Consider the following 12,527-nt stretch of genomic DNA (forward strand, 5'->3'; position numbering starts at 1 on the left):
ACTTGTCTAATCTTTGTGCTAAGAAATATAGGCCACGAAATCTCTACCGAAATAAATGTGTGACTCAGTACACAATTGCTCAATAAAAATGAATGGTGATTCATGCAGTATAAATACACTGAAAATTCAGCACACAGCAAATTCACACACTTCAAGTCCAAACATGTTATCTTCTCGAAGCAAGATTAAAAACAACAAAACCAAAAATAACAATAAGGTTGCCTGTTTGAGGTTAAAGGAACAAGATTAACAAGGCTGGTAGATTTAAAATTATACTAATTAATTTTTTTTATTCTTTTATAATATTCTTTATTTTAATTTTTTTATGTTATTCTGATTATCCAAAACCACTGAAATATAGAATTCTGATGGCCAAGTCAGGGTCAAATCTGAAAGGAGAAACCACTGTAACATTCACCACTTAAATATACTGGAAAGAAAAATGATGGCACATCATGTGTAAATACTCCCTCTGTCATGTAATGTCACTGTTTAAGGTTAGACGATGTACAAATTAAGACTTTGGGATTTTAATAGATTGCTGCTTTTAACAGATTAAAACAGAAATAAATGATTTTTAAAATAGATTGCAGAGACCGTTTAATAATATTTTTAACAGGTAGAATTCAGATTCCATAAGGGCTCAAAAGCCTGTACCCATCCACCCTCCATATCCAGGTCACACACCAGCCTCTTTGCCTACCTGCCTCATTTCTTTGTAGTTGTGATGCTTAAAGTCAAGATTATCTGTAGTTGTCATTTCATTTCTTCTGGTGGTAATAATTATTTGGGTCTAGGAAAAGAAATAAAAGAATTTTCATGTGCTTATTAATTTCAAATATAAAGATGCTTAGCCATAATGCATGCAAGGAACATGGAAATCTGAATTCCACTGTCCTATATGTATTTAAAACAGGTTTTCAAAAGCAAAACTCAAAGAAACAACAAATTTGAAATATTTCTAATTACTGCACAAATCAGCTGATATAGATCCAAACAGAAGTAAGGAGGCAGAAGGCATCAGCTTGCTAGACAGCTACTCTGCACAAACAACTAAACTTCAATAAAAAAGCAGAAGGGCATCCTGAGGCTACAGAGGAGCGCAAAAGACACTGGAAAACGATGAGTCGGATGCAAGATAAAAGAGTGGAAAAAAATCACATCAGAGGAAAAATCCCCAGTAAATGTTTTGCGTCTACTTGATTAATTTACTGTTACAAGGAATTATCTTTTCATTTTCTTGATGAGTATTTTCAGAGTCTATGCACTGCTTGCAAAATACAGAAAGGATCTGCTGTGCATATTAAACATTCCTGATTATTTCCTTAAACATTTTTTGTGGAAGTCAAAGGTCTTTGTTACTTTAAAATTAACATATTCATTTCTATATGGATATAATTTATAGTTTGCATGTTTTGAAGTATCAAAGGAGAATATGTGGATAGAACAAAAATCTTTGTTTCCTTGACTTTCCAGGCCATTCACCTGGAAAAAAAACAGGCCAAGACTGTTAGGGCTCAGCTTTATATTTCCTGATATATATGCTCCTAAACCTAATCTATTATGATTTATTTTTAGAGATAAACAAGTCTATTTGGAAAACATTGGAGACATTCCTTAATTTACTATATCTGGGATGTCATATCTGGGATCTGGAAGTTTGAGTAATCATTTGTCAAACCAGTGGTTGTCAGGCTGTTATGATAAATTTTTTCCCTTCGCACAAAATCATCTTCATTTGATTTAAAATTATTGGGAAAAAAGCCAAATATTGAAGCTTAAGTATCATCCTGTCTTATTGCAACACAGCCAAAAGACACTGTCTCTAGAGAAGAAAAATTATTTTTTTAAAACAGTATCACCTAACAGTTGTGATTTTTTGGGGGGTAACAAAAGCATAATTATTAGTAGAAAGAATACACAGATACTACTATCCTGCAACAACAAACACAATGAAATTATGGAGAGCTCATAACATAAAAGTATCTTATAACAACATTTTTAAGCTTCATATTTCTGACATAAAACCCTCTAAATTCTTAAATTTGTTCTTGCCAAAAAAATTTAAAAGTTTTTTTTTCTTATGTGGAAGGAAAGCAAACTTTGAACTATTTAAGTTATTTATGAAATGAAACATGCAAGTTCCATTAAGCTTCACTGTAACATTACCCATGTTCTCTACCACTTATTTACTCTTCACTCGCATACTTGTCTCCACTTCTATTCCCTAACCTACAGCAGAAATACTAGAAGGTCAGTTGAACACTGCTCTACAAATATGACTGAAAAATGTAAAAAAAAAAATCTTGCCTCAACAAAATCTGGTTGTTCAATGCAGTCTGTCCTTTCCAGTGAGAACTTACTCTATAGCAAGACCACCTGGAAATGGATTTGAATTAGAGCCTAACCAGGTGAGGAAACAAGATTTCTTTGCTTACTAAAAAAAGTTTTGAAGAATCAAGAGGGTTAAGTTTCACATAATTCACCTGCATTTTTAGGTCTTCTTTCCAACCTAACTGCAAGCTAAATTGATGCAAGTCCACTGACAGCAATGATGCTGCACTAACCCTGCAGATGATTCTGGAATACCAACTCTTAAAGGTCAACCCATGTTAATTTGTAGAAATTATTCATTAATATATTGATGACTGAGAAATGGAAATAATAAAAAAACCACTTCTTCTAGAAAGAGACAATGTGTTTAATGCCACACAGAATATCTTCACCATTGTAAAAATATCCCTCTGTTGTAAAAATATAAACATAATAAAACTGCCAGGATGCTGAAAGGCTTTCTCTATCACCACCAGCCAAAATATACAGCAACCAGTATTTTTCCCTAATACTTTAATCCCATTCCTTTCAAAGTCTGGCACTTTTTCCATACATAAAACGTTGATATAATGGGAATGACTGTGAATGCTGTAGAGTTGGTGGAAACTTAAAAAAACCATACAGTGAGAATGATTGTATCTTTGGTCCTTCCTCAAAAACAGTGTGCAATTTGACAGCTCCCTAGAGAATTAACACTCTCATTTTGCCAGGCTCTACTGTGAGTCTGCTTGGATCACTGGATTTCTGTTGCAGCAGGAATACAGATTAGAAAATTAAAAGCTAAAATGTAGAAAGGCATACAAGTCTTGTGCACAGCCAGTTAGGTCCACTTTGGCAAAAATTATTTTCTTTAACAAAACAGAGAATAAGAGACTAAGAAACTCAAACCACAGAAGAATTAGAATTGAAATACACTCGTTTATTCATGGCACTACCTGAGACAGTCTCTCTTTCTTCCAAGAAAAAATGATCCTGCAAAAGTGTGGCACTCCCATTTATACAGAGGAATATATTAGTTTTTTCTACCACTAATCTATCTTTACATTACCAGCAGAGTTAATTAAGTTTGCAGGTAAAGGTAGCTTCTTACCTTCATACTTCTATTTGTAAAGATGGTCAAGTGACTAGGAAGCTCCAAAATGCCCAACTACTTTCCAGCATGAGAGCTCTGGGGACTGCCCATATAAAGTACCAGAGCGGATCAATTGCTCAGCAGTTCGACATATAGAAGGGATTTTCTGTTATATTACAGCTCCACACAGCACCTCAAGCAGTGGAGCCCTGATACTTCCAGTGGGTTTCCAGTTATTATGCTAACAGCAGCAATGTGTCTTGGTCTTTTTTTCCTCCTTTAGTTTTCAGTGTTCTTTTAACTGGCACTGGAAAGGTATGAAGTGAGCTTTGCAATGACTTGAAGATTAAATCAACACTCACAAACCAATATTATCAAAATGCTCTCATTTAGTAAGTAAAACTTGCATCCATTCCCAACGTGATTTGTTCATATGCTTCATTCTCACAGAAGTGCTACAGTGAGTTGTATGGTATCATACCGATGGAGGTTGCAGGTTCAGAAATGGTGTTCATATGGTGCTCCAAATGGATGAGATAATGAAGTCAATCCAAGTGATTTAGTTAAGTTTTTAATAAAAAGAATATTCTAGTCTAAATCCTTTAGACTGCCTTAAAAACCTCAACATGCCATTTTGCAAATGACTGATTTTTTCATTTCCGTGTAATATAAGTGAATTTGACTTGTCTTCACAAAATTGAACATGTCACAGACAGCAGACATGTAACCTTGAAAAAATCTTCTGGCAGACATATCAGATGATTGTAAGGTTTTTTCCACATGATCTATTTCATGGCAGTCATGAGCATTAACATCATACAATAAATCAGCAATGAAATAATATTCTTCAACTATAGATGGATTCTTGTCTATAGATGTTGATATATAGTCAAATACCAAACAACTAATTTCAGTTAAGCGTAATGAATGACAACAATGGGTAAGAGAAAACCCAAACTCTTAACCTGCAGTAGTTGCTTCTTAAAGGTTTTCGACCAACATTTGATATTTCTAATGATTTCCTACAGTTTGATTCTGATAATAACGGTAATTCTGAGGATTATTAATACTTCTTCAGAATAGTATACACTTCATTTTACAAATAAAATATGAAAGAAAACCTTTTAATGACACCCACTGCATTGCTGGGGGATGTTACACATCTGTCTTGATGACTATGGAGAAACATAATACATTGGCCTTTCCCAGGAGAATTATTGGTTTTGGTCTCATTTTTATTCAGTCTTTGCTCAGGCAAACTCCCAAAAAAGTTTTAAACTGCCCAAGATTAAGATTGAGCTTTGTAATGATAAAAGCAGAACACAAGGACAGACTGTCACTCTAAGCAAAAACTTACTCTCACAAGTAGTAGCTCACTGAATTTAGTACTGCTGTATACACGATCACTTATAACCAAAGATAGTTGTAGAAAGTCACAGTTTTATACAAAAAGAGCACACTCCTAGACTTAACCAGGTAGACTGGCAAGAAGAGTCAAGCAATGAAAATAGGACTGAATGATACATCCACGGCAAAACACAGTACTCCATTACAGAGTAGTTCATCTTTTATCTTGGGTTGAAAGTGATGGCATAATCATGATACTAATGATAGTTTTCTATATAAGAATTATTAAAAATTAAATTTAATCACAAATTTATTCCATTGAAATAATTGCCTATTGCCTTGAATACTCTACAGTATAAATAAATGCATGAAGAGCTCAGCTAATTTTCTCTCTCCTATCTCTGGGTACTTTTGATCATATAAAGTTTCTTTTTGATTTTCCTTAGGTTTGAGAAAGAACAGGCAAGGAAAGCACATCCATCCCTCTGAGGCAATTGCAAAAGACTCTGCATGTCAGTCTACATCTATGTAAATACTAACATTTTTGGAAACTGGAGAGGGAATTAAATGCTGGTGTTTTTGTCTTCTTTTTCCCCAGTGAGAAATGGCACTGATCCTCTGCTATAGGTAGGATTTTCTGGCATCTTTCCTCCACAGATAAATTTTTTCCCTCGGTGAAACAGCAAATCACTTCTGTTGCCTGAAAGACGTTACTGACACAGTTGGATAACACAGCTTTTTTTGTAGAGCTACGGTAATAGTCTAGAAAAGGTTGTTTGTCAAAACTAGCCTACAGTACACCAAAAATGTATGTTATGAATAATATATAAGCATTTCACTGATGAAAATTACAATCATCGTATATAATACTGATTAGATAATCAGTAACTTCTCTGTTCCAATTGTCTAAATAGTGTTTTCTCACAATTTGTCCAACTTCTAGTGCACCTAGCATATGCAGAAGGTTTTATTAACAGAACCCTACCCACAGGAATGGGTCTTAGCTGTCTTTAACCATTTCCATCACATTCTGCCAGTGCTAAGTTTTCCTAGAATATTAATATCTTATTCAGGTTTCTCCTTTATCTGGTATTCCTTTCTTACCCTCCCTTGTGAGCCTACATGATAGAAAGCTGATATAGAGTACAGACTGAATGCAAATCACTTAATTTATTCAGGGATTAATAAAGACATAAAACCTAACAATACAGGTTTAAAAGACATGAAAAGAAATTCACAGTCATGGAAAATGACTTACTTTCCTTCAGACCCACTTTTTTCTTGAGGTATTTCCCTACGCCCCATCTGCCTGTGCATTGTCATTGCCTCAGGAGGACACAGTGCGTGGGAGCTCTAAAACATGACCAAACTGCTCCTCCTGACAACTCGATTTCTTGTATGTCCACACTCAGGGTGCAAATATAATCAGAAACACCCCAGGTATTCAAGGAAACTGAGCATCACAAATTCTTTCATGGGCCTTTGGGCTTCGGAAAGGATAGAGGCGTGTGAACCGACAGCGCTCCACCTCCTGATTTTGATGAATTTAGGAGACTTGCCCAGTGTTATGGATGAAACCTCTGTCAGAAAAGAACCCTTGATTTCTAGTTGCACAGTCAATACAGTGCTATCAAAGATGCTGGACCCATGGCCAAACCAGTCGGTTATCTAACTTGGGACTAGCAAGATGACACCAATAAAGGGTGAGGAATCCAGTTACAGGGAACTGCAAAAAATAAGTCATGTCTGACAGGAAGAAAACATGCACGGAAAGGCCTCTGCAACCTGGGGAACAGCTTTGTTTTGAGACCCTTGCGTGCGATGAATAAAATGAGCCAGAAGAAAGAAATGTCAGTTCTTTCGAAGCTAAAAAGGGGTCAGCAGCTTATCAAAACCTATTAGTTCTTTCAGTCCAATTATATTTTGAATAAACACACCCCATTCCCATTGTGTTTCTCAATGAATGATTCTGGTATTTTCTTTCAAGAATAAACTGAATCAGCCACTGCAGGCAATTAACTCAATAAATGACTACCATGAAGAAACATTGATACTGTTTCTATGCTAATCCAAGACCTGCAACAAGCCACAACAGCACTCATTGCAACAGTGGTGGAAATGCAGATATGTTCTTACTTCCGTAACACCTTCACCCACTGATACAGCCCCGTGACGCTGAAGGGTGACAAACGCTGACACTGCAAAGCAGTATCTGGCCCTGTATGGGTGTATACCCAATAAAAATCTGGTGTAAATAGCTGCTGCACTTAATAAAAATCACATTTCCAAATATCGACATTTTTGCTCTTTCCTCTTTACGTACAGGTTTATGGAACTGAAAAGGATTGTGAGAATTTCCCTACAACTTGCTCTCCAAAATGGTTTGAGTGTCATCTCTGTTATTCTCTGGAGACCTCCGTGCATGTCCTGCCCGCCAGTAAAGTCACGGTGCTGATGAAAGCTACGCTTTTCCTTCAGCCTCACATCCTGTGTTATGGAGAGTGGATCCTCTGCAAACCTGCATAGGAATTTGGGATAGATCACTGCTCTCTGACAGCCCTTTCAAGAGCTGAGGGAAAATACTGGCCCTGGAATTGCCCTTCCAGGGTAAAAGGTACAGTGGGAAACAAGCAACCCACAGAGCTGGAGTCTTCTAAACCGACAGTTGAAATAAATCAGAATCCTACTGAAAACATGAATATTCACATACACAGGACACCCCTCATCACTGCCATTCAAGTCCAGGATGTATTTGTTACCCCCAGAAAAGCAATTGTCTAAGTGCTGCTAACTTTCACTGCTTCATGGTAATACACCTACAGACGAAGTTTTATGACAATACTTGCCCCATACTTCTCTTCGTCAGAGAATTATCCCTTCCGTGCCCCAGATTGTTGTTTGGGTTTTTTTTTCCCCATGAGTATTTAAACGTCTAAAGGACAAAAATCAGGCTACCTCTGCTTGCAATGTGAAGACCCTACATCAACAGTGGAATCGGAGACAGCAAGTCTCTGAACGGCAGCAGGAACAGTTAAAGCAGTAATGATAGGCTCTGGAAAGGCAGTTCTCTTTCTGGCTCTCGTATTTCTGAAAATACTATTCATAGCCCCCTGCAAAAAAATGAGAGCGCTATCCCCAAGGTGCCAGAATTTAAGATCAAAGAGAAAAAAAAAAAGCAGATGAGAGATGTGGAATGAGTAGTGGGGCAACTTAGAAAAGATTTGAACAAACAGTTTTTCAAATATTTGTATACAAACACACACGTATGAAGACACAAATCCACCATGACACCTATTTACAATGTGTTTAACAGAAACATGGCTTTGTCATAATTTGCGGTATTGAATGCCTTTTTTTTTTTAAGTGGCCTTGTGTAAGGTTTCACTTTGTATGCACTGTTTAGCAAAACCCTAATTGTATTTTGCACTCATATGATAAGAGAAATAGCTAACACCTGAAGCTTGTGCTAACATCAGGTTGTGACTTTTCTACAGTCTTTACCAAGGATAGGACCATTTACCTTCTTCACCTGAGGCTTAACCAGGGATCATGCTGGATTTGATAACACTTGAAATTTGCTAGAAGTTCTTTACATCCCCAACTCCCCTCCTTCCCCCCTACAAGATAAGCACTAGTTCAGTCACAATATTTGCCTTCAAATAAATTCAGGGAAGTCCTATGGCCTGTACAATGAAATAAAAAAAAAAAAAAAATCAGACTACATGATTATAATGGTTCTTTCTTGCCTTAGAAGATTAAGACATCTGCAAGTGACTGTCCTAATACTTAATTCTGTTGCCTCCCTAGTACATGTGCACTCAGTAAGATTAATTGCACTGCACTTCAGCCCAAACAACAGAGAAAATCTTGTTGGATCATCCATGAAATCTTGTTTTATTAATAATGCCACTTATAGATACTATGCGGTTGCATTTGAAGAGTTATCCTGATACTGTCCATGTATCTGGACAGACATTTTTGTTTCTTTTTGCATAACTCTACTCACTAAAGACAGGTATTATACTAAAAGAAAAGATATCCAAAGGAGTCTTGGTGCAGGCGGCCACATCAACATCAATTGAGAAAGACTCTTACCTGGCAAAGGACACCCTAAGATTTCCAGTCTCATACAGATGCTACCTTCTTCGAACCAGGACCGAGGGTTTATACGGATATAACGTGCAACCAGTGGCACCGGCAACATATTGAGAACTGGGATCTCTTTCTCACTGTTTCCTTCAAAAATCTATGCAGGCCAAACATATGAAAATGGCAAGATCAGTTCTTCAAAAAGTTTTTTAGCACTTTTGGTAATAGAAACAAATAAAGTCACCTGGTACAGCCCCAGGTTGATGGTGGCCCAGGCCAGAACTGCTCTTCAAAGAGCACAATTGCCCCATGCCCCTCAGAGAGGGGCAAAGGAGCCAGAGCTCCACACCCTCTCTCTGGCAATAGGTACCTCATGGGCATGACATGTCCTCAGGGATCAGCAGACTCATGCTAACCCTTGTACGGGCCATGCAACAAGAAACATATCATAGGCAAGACCGCTGCCAGGGTGGCATTCACATCCATAGGCAGACACATACAGATTTGCTATATAGGATATTCCGGGTCCCTCTCTGCATTATGTGATTTGCTCTTAAAATTAGTGGGACCACTGAGAGATGTTGCCTTATAGTCTTACATTGACTAATCTTGCAAATCAAAACTCCACGTGGACAGTCCCCACTTTCCCATCTCTGCTCTATTTCATAAAACTGTTTCGTGATACTCACCACATCTCCAGATTCATTTCTGACAGCAGTCCATGCATGACTGTCATTGCTCACCAATACTCTGTAAGAGGTCACCCAGTTACTCCTTGAAAAAGACAAAGAGTATCTAAGTTATTTTTTCCTAACTTAGAATGACTGCAAATTGTGTTTAATGCAATAAAGCTTGTAAGACTGCTAGCAATGGAAATCCCACTTGGCAAAGTCATGTCAACACTTGGCTGAAAAAGTGACATGCAAATCTAGATTCAACAGCTAATTACAAAAGCCTAGCACGTAGAAGCAAAAACCCAACAAGATAATATTCTGGGATTCCAGGATTACTGCTCTCCTTTCCTTTTTCTATGCAGAGTTTGGGATAAATGGCTTATCTAAACCAGATGCATCCAGTGTTCAGAAATCTTACCTTTTCAGCTACAGAACATTTATTGTTTCTGCTGTTATTATCAGAGAGGATGGAAAAAAGTAATAAATACTCCAGGATGAAAAGTCTGTGAATTTCAACCAGGAAAATTTCAATTTCTTCCAATACAAGAATGACTGGAGCCTGCAGTCATTCCTGTATTTATTAGCAATAGATAAGAACAAAGAGACAATTCTGTCTCTGCACAGCAGAGTCCAATTGATCACAGTACTAGTGCACTACTACAATATCTAGATCAGTCTTCAGTAGGCTGATCTTTCTAGTGGCCTGTTATCTGATTTACAGCAAAATCCCCTTTAATCTAAAAAACAAAAATCTTCATTTGTACTTAAATTATGTCTTGTCTGTATTCAGCTAAAGAAGACTATGAAGAGAAATAAAATGCTGCTTCCTATATTGAGTGGAGTTAAAACTACATAGCTTTTACACTGTCTGGGCATTCCCCATGGTAATATGTATACAGCTATGGAGAAGGTAATGCCCTGACTCTCCTGTCATATTTGTTGGTCTGAAAGGGCAGAAGTAATTTATTTTCTTTCCTAACACCTTCCTGGTTTCAATAGGCAGTGACTTGGAAGAGAGCTGTGGCTTGGAGGTATCTTTGTACTGTAAAGTCAGTCCAGGATGATTAAATTCTATTTTCATGTATATAAACTGATCATGCGTATCCAGCAGCCCTCTAGAGCAGTCATTCTTGAACACAGGTTCTTAGCTAAGCTACACAGTCAGTTGCTGGGAGTGAAACCGGGGTAAAGAAAGCTCTTGAGACTAGAAAGAAGAGGGGCAATTTGGGCAGTTATGGGAGAAGCAGCAGAGCATATGGATCGGAGATAAGGGAGTATCTGGAAGGACAGACACACCTAAGAAAAGCTTCCCCTTGTACTGCACCCATACAAATGCAACTTTGCTTTTCTTTCTTTTAAAATCAACAAATAATCTTAGCAAACTACCTATGAACACACACATTAACTTCACTGTGCTTATGCTTAAAGGGACAAACTAGCTTTTATGTGTTCACTACAAGAAAGTCAGGCTTCTAGTGAAGACCAAAAAAGGGGCAGGGGTGGAACAAGAGCAAATTCATCAGCCACAAGATCAGCACAAGTTCGTCCAGCTTCGTCTTGTACAAAATAGCAACTTTCAAATAATGCCTAAGTCAATGCATGGCAGCAGAGAATTTATAACTTTAGATTTCTACCTGCTATTTCATTTTCTGAGTAACAGCGGTCCCACTTACACAAAAGATTCAAACTGATGTCCAGACTTACAATGACGCCTAAACCCAAATATTAGGTAAGTGTTCAGTAGGATTTAGAAAAACACTTCTGTATGTAGTTTACTAATACTCCCAAAAGTCAAAGATGAGATATCATACGATTATGAAAAAATTACTGAACAAACCCAGCTCTGTTTTACACACTAAACTAGTCCTTTGCAAATCTTTCACCAGCCTTCTTCAATGAATAGATTTTGCCATTCATGTTGTTTTAAATGGAAAAATCTTGACTATTGCCAAGCAGACTGAACTTTTTATTATTGTATTGAAAAGATTAATATATCTGCCACCTGTAATGCACACACTACTTCAACATTTGTTAAACAACTTTAACAAGTTAACAGCCTTCTGAAAATATTGTCTGCCTGTTAGCAGAAAATCTCCTGGGGTAGGAGATTTGCCAGAGATCTTAAAGTGCCATGCTGGCATCTCAAGTCTTCATGACTGTAAAATGATATACAACAAAATATATAAACACACTGAAGTCACTGTCTTAAGTTTCTACTAACTCTTGTAAAGAACTTTACTTTCTTCTCTCAGCTTCTGCAATAACCTGGCAGCTGCACCAGAAAATTTCACTGCGATCTTAAGTTGAAGGAAGGCAGATTTACATCTAGCAAAGATGGAAGTTAGGAATTTTGGAAATGGCCAACATCAAAACTCCAGGAAGAGGAAAAATAACTTTCTCTGATTGAAAAAGAAACCAAGTTTGAGAGCAAAACTCATGGGTGTGAATGGGGGTGGTCGTGTACATATTCAGTGCACATGAAATGGTGCTGTGGGTTTTTTTGGTGTTTTGTTGGGTTTTTGTGTTTTTTGGGGGTTTTTGGTTTGGTTTTTTTTTTTATGTTCTTGGCCATTTTTCAAAATCAAGGTAAATGACCAAAAGAGGCAATGTTACAAACCAAGAAGACATCATTGCTTCTGAAGTATTACAGAACTTTTTTTACTTCAACTGCACAAATAAGATTAGGAGGACAAACACAATACATCCATATTCATTACTCTACACCTGAAAAAAAAATTTTCAAACAGAATATCACAACCACATGAAAACAAGATAACAGTGGACTCTGTATAATTGAGAATTTTATAAGAAAATCATGGCATATATAGACAGTTTTTAAAAGAACCAGATCATTTTATTGGCATAAGAAAATGTTACTGTTACGCTCATACTTCCAGTCTAGGACTTTTATTCACTATATTTTAATTTTTTCACTCCCTACAGTTACAAAGGTTCAAACTTCTCCCAAAAGAAACTGTATACTAATCAGTGTACACATATTCCATTTTGAG

General features: G+C 37.0%; 1 protein-coding gene across 1 annotated transcript in view; it reads right to left on the minus strand.

Moving 5' to 3' along the window:
- The window catches only part of CPXM2 (carboxypeptidase X, M14 family member 2), a 77,852-nt gene that overhangs the window by 18,978 nt on the left and 46,347 nt on the right, over positions 1-12,527 (minus strand). The window contains 4 exon segments of the mRNA XM_009277944.1: positions 704-772; positions 774-793; positions 8,849-8,999; positions 9,532-9,616. Coding sequence (XP_009276219.1) covers positions 704-772; positions 774-793; positions 8,849-8,999; positions 9,532-9,616 — 325 coding nt within the window.

Source organism: Aptenodytes forsteri, unplaced genomic scaffold (genome assembly GCF_000699145.1).
Source record: "Aptenodytes forsteri isolate BGI_AS27 unplaced genomic scaffold, ASM69914v1 Scaffold15, whole genome shotgun sequence".
NCBI lineage: Eukaryota > Metazoa > Chordata > Aves > Sphenisciformes > Spheniscidae > Aptenodytes > Aptenodytes forsteri.